This window comes from Loxodonta africana, chromosome 5 (assembly GCF_030014295.1).
Source record: "Loxodonta africana isolate mLoxAfr1 chromosome 5, mLoxAfr1.hap2, whole genome shotgun sequence".
In the NCBI taxonomy this organism is placed as follows: Eukaryota; Metazoa; Chordata; class Mammalia; order Proboscidea; family Elephantidae; genus Loxodonta; species Loxodonta africana.
In genome coordinates, this window is record NC_087346.1 from 119,277,071 (window position 1) to 119,297,120 (window position 20,050).

At 39.2% G+C, this 20,050-nt stretch overlaps 2 protein-coding genes across 16 annotated transcripts in view; both read left to right on the forward strand.

Moving 5' to 3' along the window:
• TLR1 (toll like receptor 1) overlaps positions 1 to 20,050 on the forward strand; it is a 125,558-nt gene that overhangs the window by 4,572 nt on the left and 100,936 nt on the right. For all 14 annotated transcript variants that reach the window (XM_064285945.1, XM_064285952.1, XM_064285947.1 and 11 more), the window contains exon 3: positions 640 to 18,096. In XM_064285945.1, coding sequence (XP_064142015.1) covers positions 707 to 3,073 — 2,367 coding nt within the window. In that variant the 5' untranslated portion in view covers positions 640 to 706 and the 3' untranslated portion in view covers positions 3,074 to 18,096. The remainder of the gene's footprint in view (positions 1 to 639; positions 18,097 to 20,050) is intronic.
• TLR10 (toll like receptor 10) overlaps positions 1 to 20,050 on the forward strand; it is a 43,859-nt gene that overhangs the window by 4,572 nt on the left and 19,237 nt on the right. Inside the window, exon 1 of one of the 2 annotated variants that reach the window (XM_023549795.2) lies at positions 18,036 to 18,096. The exons of the other annotated variant lie outside the window; for it this stretch is intronic. The gene's annotated coding sequence lies outside the window, so the exon portion shown is untranslated. Of the gene's footprint in view, positions 1 to 18,035; positions 18,097 to 20,050 lie in introns of those variants that run through there. 2 annotated transcript variants of the gene reach the window in all.

A 20,050-nucleotide genomic window follows, 5' to 3' on the forward strand; every position in this document is an offset into this window, starting at 1 on the left:
CCATCTGTACTAGTTTCCTGTGGCTACTGTAACTGTAACAAATTGCCATAAACTTGGTGGTTTAAAACAATGGATGTTTATTCTTGGGCAGTTCTAGAGGCCAGAAGTCCAAAAACAAAGTGTAGACATGGTCTTGCTCTCTCTAGAGCCTCTTCCAGCTTCTGGTGGCTGTTGGCATTCATTGCTTGTGGCTGCATGACTCCAATCTCTGCTTCTGTATTCACATGGCTTTTTCTTCTGTGTCTCTGTCTTATGTTCTGTCTGTGTCAAACCTCCCTCTGCCTTTCTCTTATGAGGACATTTGTCATTGGATTTAGAGCCCTCCTGGATTATCCACGATGATCCGCTTGTCTCAAATTCCATAACTTAATTACATCTACAAAGACTCTTTTTCCATATAAGGTAATATTCGCAGGTTCTAAGGATGAGTACGTGGATGTGTCTTTTATACACCATCAGTATTAAAGTTATTTGATTAGAGTTAAAATGCTTGTTTATCAACATGTATATTTCTCTAGTTTAATGTTTTATAACCCTGAAGAAGGTAGCCTTCATTTTATGAGTCACTGCTAAAAAATGTTTAATGTCAGCCCTATCTGATCTGATGGAATCATTTAATAGGGATTCCTTTTTCCCCAGGATCTGTATCTGCATCAGGATGTTCTGAACAGCCACGACTACAGTTAGGAATGTCTACTGTTACAAAATGACTAAAGCTAGTTCGGGCATCTTCCATTTTGCCGTCGTCTTCATGTTAACACTTGAGATCAGAATTCAGTTATCTGTAGAAAGTGAACTTGTCGTTGACAGGTCAAAAAAGAATCTCACCCATGTTCCCAAAGATCTAACTCTGAAAACAACAATCTTAGATGCATCACAAAACTATATATCTGAGCTGCAGGCTTCTGACATCTTGTCACTATCAAAGCTGAGGATTTTGATACTTTCTCATAATAGAATCCAGTATCTTGACATCAGTGTTTTCAAATTCAACCAGGAATTGGAATACTTGGATTTGTCCCACAACAAGTTGTACAAGATTTCTTGCTACCCGACTGTAAACCTGAAGCACTTAGACCTCTCATTTAACGAATTTGATGTCCTGCCTATCTGCAAAGAGTTTGGCAACATGTCTCAACTAGATTTTCTGGGATTGAGTGCCACACAGTTGCAAAAATCTAGCTGGCTACCAATTGCTCATTTGAATATCAGTAAAGTTTTGCTGGTCTTAGGAGAACTTTATGGGCAAAAAGAAGACCCCGAGAGCCTCCAAGACTTAAACACGAAGAGCCTACACATTGTTTTCCCCACACAAAAGAAATTCCATTTTGTTTTGGATGTAGCAGCTAGCACTGCAGTCAGTTTGGAACTGTCAAATATTAAATATGTGCCAGATGATAATGAATATTCTTATTTCATGAATGTTCTGTTAAGGCTTCAGAAGAATCCAAGGTTATTAGATCTTACTTTAAACAACATTGAAACAACCTGGAATTCTTTCTTTAAAATCCTCCAGGTGGTTTGGCATACGACTATAGAGCATTTCTCAATTTCAAATGTGGAACTAACAGGTGAACTTGACCACCAAGATTTTAATTATTCTGACACTTCAGTGAAGACCTTGTCCATACACCAAGTTTTCAGCTATGTATACCATTTTCAACAGGGTTATGTTTACAAAATCCTTTCAAATATGAAAATCCAAAATTTCACCATAACTGGTACCCGCATGATGCACATGTTTTGCCCTCTCCAAATTAGCCCACTTGTGTATTTGAATCTTTCCAATAATCTCTTAACAGATGAGGTTTTTAAAAATTGTACAAGTTTGACTGCATTGAAGACCCTTATTTTACAAATGAATCAATTTAAAAAACTTGTAAACATAGTTAATATGACCAAGGATATGAAGTCTCTACAACAATTGGATATTAGCCAGAATTCTCTAAGGTATGAAAATGAAGGAAATTGCTTTTGGACTAAAAGTTTATTAATTTTAAATATGTCTTCGAACATACTTACAGACTCTGTTTTCAGATGTATACCTCCCAGTGTCACAGTACTTGATCTTCACCATAACAGAATAGTGAGCATCCCTCAAGATGTCACCAGCCTGGAAGCTTTGGAAGAACTAAATGTTGCCTTCAATTATCTAACTGACCTTCCTGGATGTGGTACCTTTAGCAGCCTTTCTGTACTGATCATTGACTATAATTTAGTTTCCCACCCATCAGCTGATTTCTTCTATAGCTGCCAGAAGATTAGGTCAATAAAAGCAGGGAACAATCCATTCCAGTGTTCATGTGAACTAAGAGAATTTATCAAAAACATAGGCCAAATATCAAGTGAAGTGGTAGAAGACTGGCCTGAGTCTTACAAGTGTGCCTACCCAGACAGCTATAAGGGAACCCAATTACAGAACTTTCACATGTCTCAATTATCCTGCAACACAACTCTGCTGATTGTCACCATCGGAGTCATCGTGCTGTTTTTGGCTGTTATTGTGACCTTCCTCTGTATATACATGGATCTGCCCTGGTATCTCAGGATGGTGTGTCAGTGGACCCAAGCCCGGCACAGGGCTAGGAACATGTCTTTAAAAGAACTCCAGAAAAATCTCCAGTTCCACGCTTTCATCTCATACAGTGGGCATGATTCTGTCTGGGTAAAGAATGAATTACTACCAAACCTAGAAAAAGAAGACATACGGATTTGCCTCCATGAAAGAAACTTTGTTCCTGGCAAAAGCATCGTTGAAAATATCATAAACTTCATTGAGGAAAGTTACAAGACCATTTTTGTTTTGTCTCCCAACTTTGTCCAGAGTGAGTGGTGCCATTATGAACTCTACTTTGCTCACCACAAACTCTTTCAGGATGCTTCTGATAACTTAATCCTCATCTTGCTGGAACCCATTCCACGGTACTCCATTCCTGGCAACTATCACAAGCTCAAAAGTCTCATGGCACAGAGGACTTATTTGGAATGGCCCAAGGAGAAGAACAAACATGGACTTTTTTGGGCTAACCTAAGAGCCACCATTAATATTAAGTTGATAGAACAAAATAAATAGATCAGAAATCAATAGAAAAATATTCCTCTTTTCAATGCTGCTGCTTTTGGAAGTTCCAACGAGTTTCCTTTTTTTGTGTCAGTACTAATCTGAACATAATTTTGAATTTGTGATGTCATTAAAAATGTGTGCTTTCAGGTGCCAATTTACTATTGATAAGTGGCAATAAAGTTAATTAAAAGTTAATTTCTAATACATGACAGATTCACCTATTTTTCTGCTAGACCCAAGTTCGGTGAATTTATTATGTAATCAGGAGAACACCTGTTTAAACAACTCCAGTGATGCATACTTTTGTGTATCAAGGTCAATGTTAGAAAACTCCACACTTTCGTGTCTATAGCTGGGTTTCTACAGCAATGCTGTTGGCACCCTCGCTACATCCACGCAGCATTCACCTCTATATATTGAAGTTGCTTTTTGCCAATGCCAGAGACTCTATGCCTGAAGGATTTTCTTTCTGGCCACAAGAACACAGAGGCTTACACAGAGGACAATCCAAACGTGCCGGAGAGTTAATGTTCTTGGAAGCAGTCCTTCAACCAATGTCAGAAAGGGAATTGGTGAACAAATACTGCAACTTTCTCACCCATTTTCTGGGACAACTCTGGGGTGTATTCTGCATTCTCCCTGAATTCCCCAATAGGCTAGTGTTCTGGTTTCCCACAGTAGAAATGGCCTGATTTTAGAGTATATTTATTCCCTTCTTTTTCTTGTCTCATTTCTCCATTTCTCTATGAGTGTTTCCTGGGATCACCTCTGAAACAAAGTACATGCAGATACTCACCTCAGTGTCTGCTTCTGGGGAAAACTAAACAAAGACAGTGTTCCACCTCAATCCACATGGAAATTCTGACTTTGGTCTTGTATGGCTAAATATGTCACTGAAATTCTAGTTGTACGAACTAGCATGAGTGAGAGCTTTTGTTCTTTTTATTGAAAGGAAGAATACAGTTGACATACAGTGTTTCTATTCAGAGTATCCCACTCTTTGGAGACCTGACAAGTAGGGCATGAACAGATTGAAGCAGTTCAAGAAATGGGCTGTATGAGTATTTTTCATACTCATGAAACATCTTCTCAGTCTATCTTTTTGCTCCAGACATTGCTGTGGCACCAGCTCTGGACAGGTGCGGACCCATGGCACCTTGCCTTAGCTACACCATGTATCTTTTACTTTATACCCTGTGGCTTCACTATTACTGCTACATGATATGCTTATAGAAGCTATTTTTGTGCATGCACAAACTTGGAAGTGCCAGGGATATCCCCTGCACTATCCATGACCATTAGGAGGTGAGAGTCAGTGAATAAATACTCTTCTATTCTTGGACAAATAAATATGAGGTATAATCTATACCATTTCTCAAAGGGTCCTCAACAGGACTGAATCTCACTTACTAACAGGGATAACCAGCTCAATAACTCCCCCTTGGATTGATTTTCCCTCTTCCCCTGATTCATTCTTCCCAGTCTCCCAGCATCCCCCATCACCACGTTGAGCCCTGAGATTACTCCCCCAAACAAATTATCTACACAAAGGCTCTTGCCTAAATCTCCACTCTTGGGCAGAAACCCAAATAAGACAGACATATACAATTAGCTTCTGTCCTAAGGAACTTACAGTGAATCAGAGGACTTAACATGTATCCAAATAACTAAAATGAAAACCAACTACAATGGAAGTTCAGTGATCATTAAGACTGAGTAAAAAATACTTTCATGGAAATGATGGTTTTTCCTTGAAGGAAGACTTTAACTTTGGATTTTTCAGTGTGTGATAATGAAGAATGGAAAGACTGTTCTAAATAAAGAGTTGAAGAGAGTAAAGTTAGGAATACCTTAGACTCATTCTGGGACTGGTCTCCCAATTTGACTGATACATGAGGTTTGTGAGAAATGACAGTGGGATAGGGTGAAAAGTTAGATTGCAACCATATTGTTAAGTATCTTGAAAGTCAGGGTATAGAGCTAGAAAATAGGTACAAAGGAAAGTTATCATTTAGACTTCTATAGGTAAAATGTCTCTAGGCAGAGCAAATGGTTTGCACTTGACTGTGAACCTAAAGGCTGGTGGTTCGAACCCACCCAGCAGTACCTTGGAAGAGTAGGCCTGGCGACGTGCTTCCATTAAGATCACAGCCAAGAAAACCCTATGGAGCAGTTCTACTCTGTAACACATGGGGTCGCCATGAGTTGGAATTGAGTCAAATACAACTAACAACAACAACACAAGGTAAAAACTCCTAAACTTCTGTGGGAGCTGATAGTGAAAAGCACATTCAAACCGTGAAATGAATACTCAAACAGGATAAGAGCCTTTGTTTCTTAGTAGAAGTTGCCACATTTGTTAGACTTGGATTTTCCTGTTTTCTGTATGATGATTGCACTTCCTATATTGAACTTCAAGGTTTCGTAATCAAGTTTCTAACTGTCTAGAAGCAGCAGAAGTTAACTACAAAACTCTATAGGTGTAAATATATGCTGTTGCCGTTAGGAGTCATCCAGTCAGTTTAGGCTCATAGGGACCCCATGTACAGCAGAATGAAACACTGCCTGGTCCTGCGCCATCCTCATAATTGTTGCTATGTTTGAGCTCATTGTTGCAGCCAATGTGTCAGTCTATCTCGTTGAGGGTCTTCCACTTTTTGGATGGCCTTTTTCTTTGCCAAGCATGAAGTCCTTCAGGGACTGGTTCATGCTGATAACAGGTCAAAAGTACGTGAGACAAAGTCTCACCATCCTTGCTTCTAAGGAGGATTCTGGCTGTACACCTCCCAAGACAGATTTGTTCGTTCTTTTGGCAGGCCATGGTAGATTCAATATTCTTTGCCCATACCATAATTTAAAGGCGTCTATTCTTCTTTGGTATTCCTTAGTCATTGTCCAACTTTCGCATGCATATGAGGGGCAATTGAAAACATCATGGCTTGGGGAAAACACAACTTAGTCGTCATGGTGACATCTTTTCTTTAAAGAGGCCCTTTGCAGCAGATTTACCCCTACTGCTTCCATGGGTGTTGATTGTGGATCCAAGTAAAATGAAATCCTTGACAGCTTCAATCTTTTCTCTGTTTATCATGATGTTACTGATTGATCCAGTTGTGAGGATTTTTGTTTTCTTTATGTTGAGGTGTAATCCATACTGGAGAGTGTGGTCTTTGATCTTCATCAGTAAGTGGTTCAAGTCCTGTTCACTTTCAGCAAGCAAGGTTGTTTCATCTGCATAATGCAAGTTGTTAATTAGTCTTCCTCCTATCATGGTGCTGTGTTCTTTTTCATGTAGTCCAGCTTATTGGATTATCTGCTTAGCATACAGATTGAATAGGTATGGTGAAAGGATACAACCCTGACACACACCTTTCCTGACTTGAAACGATGCAGTAATCCCTTCTTCTGTTTGAACAACTAACTGCCTCTTGATCTATGCCCAAGTTCCTCATAAGCACAATTAAGTGTTCTGGAATTCCCATTCTTTGCAATGTTATTCAAAATCTGTTATGATCCACTCAGTCTAATGCCTTAGCATAGTCAATAAAACACAGGTAGACAGACATCTTTCTGGTATTCTCTGCTTTCAGCCAGGATCCATCTGACATCAGCAATAATATCCCTGTTTCTGGCTTGAATTTCTGGCAGTTCCCAGTAGATGTATTGCTGCAGCTGCTTCTGAATGATCTTCAGCAAAATTTTACTTGTGTGTGATATTAATGATATTGTTTGATAATCACCACATTTAGTAGGGCCACCTTTCTTGGGAGTAGGCATAAATACAGATTTCTTCCAGTTGATTGGTCAGGTAGCTCTCTTCCAAATTTCTTGGAATAGATGAGTGAGTACTTCGAGCACTGCACCCATTTGTGAAACATCTCAATTGGTGTTCCGTCAATTCCTGGAGCCTTGTTCTTTGCCAATGCCTTCAGTGTAGCTTGGACCTCTTCCTTCAGTTCCATGGATTCCTGATCTTATGCTACCTCCTGAAATGGATGAACATCGATCAATTCTCTTTGGTAGAATGACTCTGTGTATTCCTTCCGTCTTCTTTTGATACTTCCTGCATCATTTAATATTTTCCCCATAGAGTCCTTTGATATCACAACTCGAGGCTTGAATGTTTTCTTCAGTTCTTTTAGCTTGAGAAATGTCAAGTGTGTTCTTTCATTTTGGTTTTCTAGCTCCAGGTCTTTGCATGTATCAAAGACATACTTTACTTTGTCTTCTCCAGGAACCCTTTGAAATCTTCTATTCAACCCTATTACTTCAACATTTCTTTCTTTCACTTTAGCTATTCCACATTCAAGAGCAAGTTTCAGAGTCTCTTCTCACATCCATTTTGGTCTTTTCTTTCTTCCTTCTCTTTTTAACAACCCCTTGCTTTCTTCATGTGTGATGTCCTTAATGTCATTCCACAATTCCTCTGGTATTCGGTCATTAGGGTTGAACATGTCAAATCTATTCTGGAGATGGCCTCTAAACTTAGGTGGGATATACTCAAGGCCATACCTTGACTCTCGTGGACTTGTTCTAATTTTCTTCAGCTTCAACTTGAACTTGCGTATGAGCAATTGATGATTTGTTCCACAGTTGGCCCCTGGCCTCATTCTGACTGATGATATTGAGTTTCTCCATTGTCTTTTTCCACAGATGTAGTCAATTTGATTCCTGTGTATTCCATCTGATGAGGTTCATGTGTATAGTCGCTGTTTATGTTGTCGAAAAAAGGTATTTGCAATGAAGAAGTTGTTGGTCTTGCAGAATTCTATCACACAATCTCTGGCATTGTTTCTATCACTAAGGCCATATTTTCCAACTACTGACCCTTCTTTGATTCCAACTTTCACATTCCAATCACCAGTAATTATGAATATATCCCGATTGCATGTTCGATCAATTTCAGATTGCAGAAGTTGGTAAATATCTTCAATTTTTTCATCTTTGGTCTTAGTGGTTGGAGCATAAATTTGAATAGTAATCATATTACTTAGTCTTCCTTTTAGGCATATGGATATTATCCTATCACAGATAGCGTTGTAGTTTAGGATAGATCTTGAAATGTTCTTTTTGACAATGAGTCCATTCCTTTTCAAGTTGTCATTCCCGGCATCGTAGACCATATGATTGCCTGATTCAAAATTGCCAATACCAGTGCATTTCAGCTCACTAATGCCTGGGATATCAACGTTTCTGGGTTCCATTTCATTTTTGATGATTTCCAATTTTCCTAGCTTCATATTTTGTACATATATGTTCCAATTATTAATGGATGCTTGCAGTTCTTCTCATTTTGAGTCATGCCACATCAGCAAATGAAGGTCCCAAAAGCTTCACTCCATCCATGTCGTTAAGGTCAAGTCTTCTTTGAGGAGGCAGCTTTCCCCCAGTTGTCTTCTGAGTGCCTTCCAACATAAGGCACTCATCTTCTGGCACTATATCAGACAATGTTCTGCTGCTATTCATCAGGTTTTCACTGGCTAATTCCTTTCAGAAGTAGACCACCAAGTCCTTCTTCCTAGTCTGTTTTAGTCTGAAAGCTCAGCTGAAACCTGTCTGCCAGGGGTGACCCTGCTGGTATTTGAATACCAGAGGAATAGCTTCCAGCATCACAGCAACATGCAAGCCCTCACAGTATGACAAACTGACAGACATGTGGAGGCAATATGACGCATATGAGGCGATTGAAAATATCATGGGTTGACTCAGGTGCGCCTTAGTCCTCTAAGAGACATGTTTGCAATATGCTGTTTGATTTCTTTATTGCTGCTTCCATGGGCGTTGATTGTGGATCCAAGGAAAATGAAATCTTTGAAAACGTCATTATTTTCTTCATTTATCATGATGTTGCTTATTGGTCCAGTTGAGAGGATTTTTGTTTTCTTTATGTTTAGGTGTAATCCATACTGAAGGTTGTAGTCTTTGATATTCATCAGTAAGTGCTTCAAGGCCTCTTCAATTTCAGCAAGCAAAGTTGTGTCATGTGCATAACTCAGGTTGTTAATGAGTCTTCCTCCAATCTTGATGCTGTGTTCTTCTTCTTATAGTCCAGCTTCTCAGATTATTTGCTCAGCATACAGATTGAATAGGTATGGTGGAAGTATACAACCCTGACACACACCTTTCCTAATTTTAAACCACACAATATCGCCTTGTTCTATTGAAACAACTGCCTCTTGGTTTATGCATAGGTTCCACATGAGCACATTTAAGTGTTTTAGATTTCCCACTGTTTGAAATTTTACACATAATTTGTTTTAATTCCCACAGTTAAATGCCTTTGCATTGTCAGTAAAACACAGGTAAACATCTTTCTGGTATTCTCTGCTTTCAGCCAAGATCCATCTGACATCAGCAATGATGTCTTTCATTCCACATCCTTTTTTGAATCTGGCTTGAACTTGTGGCAGTTCTCTGTCAATATACCACTGTAATCGCTTTTGAAAGATCTTCAGCAAAATTTTATTCGCAAGTGATACTAATGACATTGTTTGATAATTTCCACGCTCTGTTGGATCACCTCTCTTTGAATGTACACAAATATGGATCTCTTCTAGTCAGTTGACCAAATTTCTTGGCATAGATAAGTGGACGCCTCTAGCATTGCGTGGGTTTGTTGAAACATCTCAGTTGGTGTTCTGTCAGTTCCTGGAGTCTAGCTTTTTTTTTTTTATGCTCGTGGATTTTTTTTTTAGATAATTTTTATTGTGCTTTAAGTGAAAGTTTACAAATCAAGTCAGTCTGCCACATATAAACTTATATACACCTTACTGGATACTCCCATTTACTCTCCCCCTAATGAGTCAGCCCGCTCCCTTCTTCCAGTGTCTCCTTTTGTGACCGTTTTGCCAATTTCTAACCCTCTCTACCCTCCCATTTCCCCTCCAGACAGGAGATACCAACACAGTCTCAAGTGTCCACCTGATACAAGTAGCTCACTCTTCATCAGCATCTCTCTCCAACCCATTGTCCAGTCCCTTCCATGTCTGATGAATTGTCTTCGGGAATGGTTCCTGTCCTGGGCCAACAGAAGGTTTGGGGACCATGACCGCTGGGATTCTTCTAGTCTCAGTCAGGCCATTAAGTCTGGTCTTTTTACGAGAATTTGGAGTCTGCATCCCACTGCTCTCCTGCTCCCTCAGGGGTTCTCTGTTGTGCTCCCTGTCAGGGCAGTCATTGGTTGTGATCGGGCACCATCTAGCTCTTCTGGTCTCAGGATGATGTAAGTCTCTAGTTCATGTGGTCCTTTCTGTCTCTTGGGCTCATAGTTATTGTGTGACCTTGGTGTTCTTCATTCTCCTTTGCTCCAGGTGGGTTGAGACCAATTGGTGCATCTTAGATGGCCACTTGTTACCATTTAAGACCCCAGATGCCACACTTCAAAGTGGGATGCAGAATGTTTTTCTTAATAGAATTCATTTTGCCAGTTGTGGAGTCTAGCTTTTTGCCAAGTTCTTCTTTGCAACTTGGACCTCTTCCTTCAATATCATTGATTTTATCATATGCTACCTCCTGAAATGATTAAATGTCAAACAGTTCTTTTTGGACAGTGATTCTTTGTATTTATTCCTTCTTCTTTTGATGTTTCCTGGGTTGTTCAATATTTTGCTTATAGAACTTTTCAGACTTGCAACTGGAGGCTTGAATTTTTTCTTCAGTTCCTTCAGCTTGAGAAATGCAGAACATGTTTTTCCCTTTTGGTTTTCTAACTCCAGGTCTTGCACATTCCATTATAATACTTAAGTCATCTTGAGCCGCCCTCTGCAATCTTCCGTTCAGCTCTTTTACCTCATCACTTCTTCCTTTCTCTTTAGCTACTCTTTGTTTAAGAACAAGTTTCAGGGTCTCTTCTGACATCCATTTTGGTCTTTTCTTTCTTTCCTGTCTTTTTAATGACCTCTTGCTTTCTTCATTTGTGATGTCCTTGACATCATCCCACAACTCGTCTGGTCTTTGGTCATTGGTGTTCAATGTATCAAGTCTATTCTTGAGATAGTCTCCAAATTCAGATGGGATATACTCAAGACTGTATTTTGGTTCTCACAGACTCTTTTTAATTTTCTTCATCTTCAACTTGAACTTGCATATGAGCAATTGATGTTTTTTTCTGCAGTCGGCCCCTGGCCTTGTTTTTACTTATGATGTTGAGCTTCTCCAAAATATAGTCAATTTGATTCCTGTGTATTCCATCTGGTGAGACCCATGTGTATAGTCTCTATTTATGTTGTTGCAAAAAGGTATTTGCAATGAATAAGTCATTGGTCTTGCAAAATTCTATCTTGTGATATCTGGGATTGTTTCTATCATCAAGACCATTTTTTTTATGTATCTATGTATGTATTAAAATATATCCGTAAGTTTATATATAATGTTTTCAGCCCCCAAAGACAAATAAAGATCGGGTTTATAAAGACACTGATAATAAAAGGCAATAATAATGAAAAAAAAAAAAAGAGGTATTCAATGTTAGTCAAAATGACTTACCATGTAATTGTTGGAACAGAACCCCGTCTTAAGTCAGGTACTACCTGTATATGCAATAGTGTGCTGGTCAATGTTTAAACCAGGTTCTCTGAAATAAAAAAATGTGTTGTTAAAACTTCTAAGTTTAATCTACATTACTAATATTTTTCCATTACTTTCATAAGTCTAGAAAACTAATAAAAAAAAAAAGATAAAGTGCTGATTTATACAGTTTGCCAGTTTCCTTGGTGTAAATACTCCCACCATGACTTATTTCAAGCTACCAATGTGATGTCACTGAACTCGGAGTTGGGAAGAGATGCACAGTAGCCCACCATTAAATAGTACCTTCATCGTATTTATGTAATAGACATATAATAATCTCAAGATCATAGATAATAATAAAATGTTGCAAAATAATTAGAAAGTGATAGCTTTTGAGTATTTATTACCTTTGTTTTTAATATAGCTTATTTAATTGCAATAGTATATAATTTTAATAAGGGTCATTCTTAATAACTAGTTCACAAAATTCCTGAAAATTTAATGCTTCACATCATGAGCTAGTTCTGGGCAGATCCAGCACACCACAGGTTGTCTGAGAAGGTAACTTTGTAAGAAGGATTCAGTGTGCAGTTTTTTTCATATTCAATCAAAAACAACGGCATGTATTCTGGATGCAAACAATGAAATTCGGGGGATTCTTTATGCTGATCATGCTTGTTACATGATTCAGTTTTTTCTAACTCTGCCTAGGCTAAATGCTAGCCAACTGATTAATAAAGACATAACAATAACTATCACCTGGATGAAAATTCCAGGCTTTCTCATTCCCTTCTCAATGCTTTTCCTTTTGTCCCTCCCTTGTTTAGCCTATATATTTTATTTTCTCTGCCCATTTTCTCTTTCCTTTTTCTCTCTATTGCCTTCCTATCCTTTGCCTCCCATCCTGTTTTTCTCCATTTTCCTCTTCCTATTCATTCTCCTTTGTTTTCTCCTTTTGATCTTCTGTCTTCTCTGTTTTTCACCTCTATTTTCTTTCTCCTTTTCCCTTTAATCTTTCTTTAATATTTGTTTATCCTCTGTCTTCTCTCCCCCATTCCAACCTTAATTTTTTTTTCTCTTGTCTCTAAAGCTTATAGGGTAATTTCTGAGGAAACAAATCCTGATAGATGGTTCTATAACAGTATCATTAGCAGAGTAAGCAGGATTGGTTGAGCAGTGGAGCAGGAGCTGGAGTCAGGGAGTAGCAAGTTGGGGAAATGAGAAGTATTACTATCTGGCATCACTGGGGGGAATTTTGTGGGTGAATCAGAGTTCCAGCTTGTTTGTAGGATGGTCATTTATGAACTTAAGGCTCTAGTCCTAAGCTGTTCAATATGGTAGCCACTAGAGGGTCAGCCAAAATGAGGGAAACCATCAATGAGATGGATTGACACAACCACTGAAACAATGGACTCAAACATAGCAATGGTCATGAAGATGGTGCAGGACTGGGCAATTTCATTCTTTATCCATAAGGTTGCTATGAATGGGAGCCAACTCAACACCACCTAACAACAACAAGAAGCTATATGTGGCTGTTGGACATTTAAATGTGGCATGTTTGAATCAAAATGTTCTGTTAAGTGTGAAACATGCCGTAGATTCCAAAGACAGTACAAAAAAGAGTGTAAAATATTTTGTTAATAATTTTTTAAAAATTGAGGATTTTAAATAATATTGTTATAGGGGTTAAACAAAGCAATTATTAAAATCAATTTCATTTGCTTTTGGTCTTTTTCAGTGTGGTTACTAGAAAATTTTAAATTACTTATGTGACTCTCCTTATTTTTATATTCTATTGAATAATGCTGCTCTAGTCCTTGATGACGTTTACCAAATCTCTGCAAAGTCTTCAATTAGGTTCCCACAACATATCTAGGGCCATTTAAATTTACTTATTTGAACTAAAATGTTCTTTCCTTACCGTCACCAAGTATAGTAAATGAATGGTAAACTATTTGGATTTTCTAGCCATGTGAGAATCCTATTATCTTTTATTTATTTTTTTCAGCAGAAAAATAATGTGTCAGTATTTTCGCTTCCTTATACCTTTAATTGGAGCTCTCATGGTGCTGTGACAAAGAGCTATGGCTGCTAACCAAAAGGTCAGCAGTTCAAATCCACCAGCTACTCCTTGGAAACCCTATGGGGTAGTTCTACTCTGTCTTATACAGTTGCTATGAGTCAATATCGACTTGAAGGCAATGGGTTTTTTTTTTCCTTTTTTTATATGTCTTTCATTGGAGTCCCTGGGATGCAAAGAGTTAACATGCCTCGGCTGCTAACTGAAAAGTTGGTGGTTCAAATCCACTCATAAGCACCTTGGAGGAAGGTCTGGCTGATTTACTTCAGAAAAAATCAACCATTGAAAATCCTATGGAGCACAGTTCTACTTGGACACACATGTAGTCACCATGAATTAGAATCAACTCAACCACAACTGGTTTATAATTTTAACTAAACTAAAAGAACTTTTTCAATTAACACATGCTTCATACTAGACAGTGAGCAGCAAGAGAGCTTGGTCTGCAGTGCTCTTTAAAAGGTAAGCAGCCCCAGGACCTTCCTTCCACTAGAATGGGCAGCCTTGGGTCATGTGACTTTCTTACTTGCCTGGATTAGGGATCTAGGCCCAAACACAAACAAGACACAAAGCAAGCCAGCAGCCTATGAGGTGGTTTGATGCAGTCCTCTGCCCAAGAGAGATGCTCCATTTTGGATAGTGAAACAAAGGTCCAATCAGATTTTTCATCTTGGGGGTAATACCTCAGTCCTGCCCAGAAGCTATGACACTAAAAGAAGGCTGTGGAAAGAAGTAGAGGCAATGGCCACAATAAAAAGAAGCTGGGAGTAGAAAGAGAAGCAGATTGAGAAAGAGGCAGAGTCAAAGAGAAGCTGAGTCATAACTAGAGTAGGGAACAACCTAAGTCCTATTGGAGGGCAAACAAAATGTCTGAACACCAGGGCAGCCACTGGGTGTCCCGAGATGACAGTGTTCAGGTTTTGGTAAGGACTGGCCGTATCGCTGCTGTGCTTCCTTATCTCCTGTAGTATCTTTAAAATAAACTTCCACCTACTTCAGGTAACCCAAGGCTCTCTGTTCATTGCAATTTACATGTGAAGACAGAAGTATGGCAGGCAGAAGTCTGGAATTAGGAGAAGGTATGAAATGAATGCAAGTCTGTGTTTGTGTGTGTGTGTGATTGAGAGAGACAGAGGCAGAGAATTGAGATGGAGATATCTGGTTGATATCTGAAGCACAGGATAAGAGGAAGAAAAAGGATAGAAAAAGGGGAAAGATTGAAAGGGAAGAAAACAATTACATCCCAAAGTTACCAGTACATACTATTCTGAGCATACTACTCTTGTTGCTAATTGGGAATAAGGATTATAAAAAAAGAAAAAAAGGATTATAGCTACTAGAAATTTCAGGTGAAATAAATAAATAAATGTTGTTTTTATTAGTTGCTCTTGAATCGGCTCCAACTCGTAGCAACCTTATGTGATAACAGATGAAACACAGGCCAGTGCTGCACCATCTTTGTGATTGTTGGTATGTTTGAGTTCATTGTCTTGGCCACTCACGCAGGGCCTCCCTCACCTTCTCCTACTCTCCAGTTTACAACCACGAAAGCGAGCTGAAGTCTCACCAGCCTTGCTACTAAGGAATATTCTCATATTTCTCCTAAATAAAGAATATAAGTAAAATAAATAAGAAATAAAATAAGTAAAGAAAATTTCATTCACTGACAGTTGAAACATGTTCAGTTCTGGAAAAAGAATGAATATGTCTTTGGACACCAAAAACCCCAAAATGATTATTCTTCCTTGAGAGGTTAATATAGAATGTGAATGTGCTGATCATAGTAGTTTGAGAATTTCTGAGATGAAAGATATTTTAAAGCTTAGTTCATCCAACGAGCTAGGAAGACTCTCTCTGACGTTCCTGAGGGGTGTGTATCCCATACTTATTTTCTTGTGTACATATATGTAGACGTATTTGTATATGTTTAGGTGGGCAGGAGAGCAGATTAGTTGTTTGATTATTTTTGTTTCTATTTTGCTTTCTAAAGTTCTTTATTGTATAATTTTTTTCCTATAATATTTGTAGAAATGTGAGCCCTACATTTATATATTAAAAAAGACATGATTATAAAAAAAAATCATAGTTTCAAGATCTTCCTCCTCAATTTCTCATTTATGTTGTTAACAGCCATAGAGTTGGCTCTGACTCATGGTGACCCCATGTACAACAGAAGGAAACATTGCCTGGTCCTATACCATGTTCGTGATCCTTGGTGTGTCTGTGTCCATCATTGTGGTTACTGTGTATTTTGAGTGGCTTCCAGCCTAGGGGCTCATCTTCCAGCACCATATTGGACAATATTTTGTTGCAATCCATAGGGTTTTCACTGGTTAATTTTCAGAAGTAGATTGCCAGGGATTTCTTCCTAGCCTGTCTTAGCCTGGAAGTTCTGCTGAAATCTGTCTACTGTGGGTGGCTGTTATGGATTGAATTGTGTTCCCGCAAAATATGTGGTATAAATTCCTAACTTGATGCCTGTGGTTATAATTCCATTTGGGATTGGCTTGTCTTCAGGGGCCTATAACAGAAGATAATGCCTAAGGCAATTAGTGTTAAATTGTTGAATGATCTCTCACAACTGGAGATGGAAACTGTGATGGCCAATAGAAAGTGTTCATTGGCACGCTGCCTCAAACAGCACCCAGGGCACTCACCCTACCTGTGCCACCCCCCACCCAAGGCCTCTGGTTGTCTTTGTTATGTTAATGATGCAAGATTAGTGTAGGATGTTCTTGAGTCAATCTCTTTGGAGGTACAAAAGAAATTCAATAAGCAAGCAAGCTAGCAGTGATGGGGGAAGAGAGATGCCAAGCTACATGCAGAAGCTCAGAGAGACAAGGACTTTCCTCCAGAGCCAGCAGAGAGAGAAAGACTTCCCCTAGAGATGGCACCCTATGTTTGAACTTCTGGCCTGTTAAACTGTGAGAAAATAAATTTTTGCTTGTTAAAGCTATCCACTTGTGGCATTTCTGTTATTGCAGTGCTAGATAACTAAGACAGTGACCCTGATGGTATTTGAAATACTGGTGGCATAGCTTCCAGCATCACAGCAACACACAAGACACCCCAATACCACAAACTGACAGATTGGTGGTCGATCATTTACATAAACCTATCAAAATCATCCCCTTTTTAAGTGTCCATTCCTCCAGGGGAAAATTCATTTGGAAATTTCATCTTCACTGGTGATCTCCAAAAGTGTCACTTGAATCTTAAGCATAAATAAAAACATCTCAGAAACTGTTGCTTTAAAAAAATTGATATGTACTCTGCAATCTACATAAAAAATACAAAGCTTATTTTACCACTGCACTTCAAGACAAGGCTTCTAGCTAACCTCTCCCATCCTGTTCCAATCACGTAATGCTGAAATTATGGAGCCAACATTCCTATTCCTCTCATCACCACTTGGCTACCGTACCCAATTGGTGGATAGGATAAATGACCTGAGCCTTGACCCATCAAAGTCAGATAAGATTACAGTAAGTCTCCAGGGCTATAAACGTCCGACTTATGGACAACTTGTACTTGCCCTTTAGTGTTATATAAACTTGCCCTCACTTGTTCATGGATTGAATTGTGTCCTCCCAAAATACATATGTCAATTTGGCTAGGCCATGATTCCCAGGGCTGTGTGATTGTCCACCATATTGTCATCTGATGTGATTTTCCTATGTGTTATAAACCCTACCTCTGTGATGGTAATGAGGTGGGATAGGTGTCAGTTATAGTAATGAGGCAGGACTCAATACACAAGATTGGATTGTGTCTTGAGCAAATCTCTTTTGAGATACAAAAGAGAGAAGTGAGCAGAGAGACAGTGGGACCCTGTACCACCAAGAAAACAGGGCCGGGAACAGAGCTTGTCCTTTGGACCTGGGGAGAAACTCCTGGACTGGGGAAAGATTGATGACAAGGACCTTCCTCCAGAGCTGACAGAGAAGGCCTTCCCCTGCAGCTGATGCCCTGAATTTGGACTTCTAGCCTACTAGACTGTGAGAGAATAAACTTCCGTCTGTTAAAGCCATCCACTTGTGGTATTTCTGTTACAGCGGCACTAGATGACTAAGATACGTTCAAACAATTGAACTAACCCCCACTTGCAACAAATTCTTCATCACAACCACCGTCACTTGCTGCACACGCAGATTAAATCATTGAAAGGGCTTCGAGCTGTTTCTTGCACTAAATTAAGGCTAAATAAATATTCTCCTGTTTGGACTTACCTACGAATTCTTAAATACACACCTAGGAACAGATCTCGTTCGTAACCTGGGGACTGCTTGTCTCATGCAATGCCACCAGCATGCAGTAGGGGGCAAAGAGGAGTTCAAACTTCACAGTAAAGCTTGATTCAACGCTCTCCTGTAGCCAGTTGTGGCCCTGTCCTTGACTCACCCACACCTGCAGCTCCGACTGAGCTGGTGCCAGCCAGAGGGTAAGAATTTTCAGCTTCATTTGTTCTGACACTTATGAAAAAGAAATAAGAGTTGCATGGGTCTTTTCTAAAAAGGAGATAATTTGAACTAGTGTAGATGGAAGGAAAGAAGACATATAAGATTTTTAGAATTTATTACTTTGCCTACATTAATCTAAAGATTCAGCGTTAGTGGTCTTGAGACTATTGATCGGTGGAATTCTTTTGCAGTTTTTTTAGGGGTTGGGCTTCTTAGTTGTTGATTAAACCTGGTCAGTCCTCTCCAGAGTGGATGATTCAGGGATTTGTGGCAAGTTATCTCCAGCTTTTATTTTCCTATAATGCATGTTAACAATAACTACTGGATGAAATCTTTGACTAGTTAAAGCTTATTTTTTGCTCCTTTATCCAGTTTAGAAAGATCTGCATTCGTGTAGTAGTTCTAAAAGTAGGGGCATATATGATGGATCTTGTACAACATAGCTCTTGCTCAGTTTCCCTCAGAACTCCAGAATAATCAAAGGTGGCTGTATGGCTGCTGTAGGGTGGGGCCTAATTTTAAAAATGTAGACATTTAATTTCTAGAAGAGGTTTCTCACAGACTGCCTAAACTGAGCTATTAATTGGGGATGTGTGTACTCCCTGAGTTTTACTTCAGTTCTCATGAGTTTGTAACACTTTTTAAGATATATTTACACATAGGCAAAGTCTTAGACACTGAGACAGCCAGCAGAGTGTCACATAGCAGCTGCATACTGCTTCAGAGAGAGGTACACGAGGTGGGGAGGGATGAAGAGGCCTCTTTCATAGTTGGCCAGGACAACGGAATGAACCTCGGTAACCACAACCTGTTGTTGTTGTTAGGTGCCATCCAGTAGATTCTGACTCATAGAGATTCTATGCACAGCAGAACCAAATACTGCCCTGTCCTGCACCATATTCACAGTCGTTGCTATCTTTGAGAACATTGTTACAGCCACAGTGTCAATCCATCTTGTCAAGGGTCTTCCTCTTTTTCACCGACTGTTTACCTTACCAGGCATGATGTCTTTCTCCAGGGACTGGTCACTTCTGATAACATGTCCAAAGTACATGAGATGGAGTCTAGCCATCCTCACTTCTAAGGAGAGCTCTCACTGTACTGCTTCCAAGACAGGCTTGTTTGTTCTGGCAGTCCATGGTATATTCAACATTCTTTGCCAACACTGTAATTCAAAGGCATCAATTCTTCTTCTTCGGTCTTCCTTATTCATTGTGCAACTTTCCCATGCATATGTGTCAACTGAAAATACCACGGCTTGGATCAGACTCACCCTAGTCCTCAAAATGACATCTTTGGTTTTTAATAACACTTTAAAGAGGTCTTTTGCAATAGATTTGCCCAATACAATACGTTATCTGATTTCTTGATTGCTGCTTCCATGGGTGTTGATTGTGGATCCAAGTAAAATAAAAATCCTTGACAACTTTAATATTTTATCCTTCTACCATGATGTTAGGAGCTCTGGTAGCACAGTGGTTAGGAGCTCAGGTACTAACCAAAATGTCTGCAGTTCAAATCCACCAGATGCTCCTTGGAAACCCTATGGGGCAGTTCTACTCCGTCCTATGGAGTCATTATGATTTGAAATTGACTTGAAAACAGCAGGTAGGTTTTGGTATCATGAGGTTACTTGTTGGTCCACTTGTGAGAATTTTTGTTTTGTGTATTTTGAGGTATAATCCATACTGAAGTCTGTGGTCTTTGATCTTCATCAGTAAGTGCTTCAAGTCATCATCACTTTCAGCAAGGAAGGTTGTGTCATCTGGTAACGCAGGTTGTTAACAAGCCTTCCTCTAATCCTGATGCCCCGTTCTTCTTCATATAGTCCAGCTTCTTGGATTATTTGCTCACCGTATAGACTGAACAAATACAGTGAAATGATACAACCCTGATGCACAGCTTTCCTGATTTTAAACCATGGAGTATTCCCTT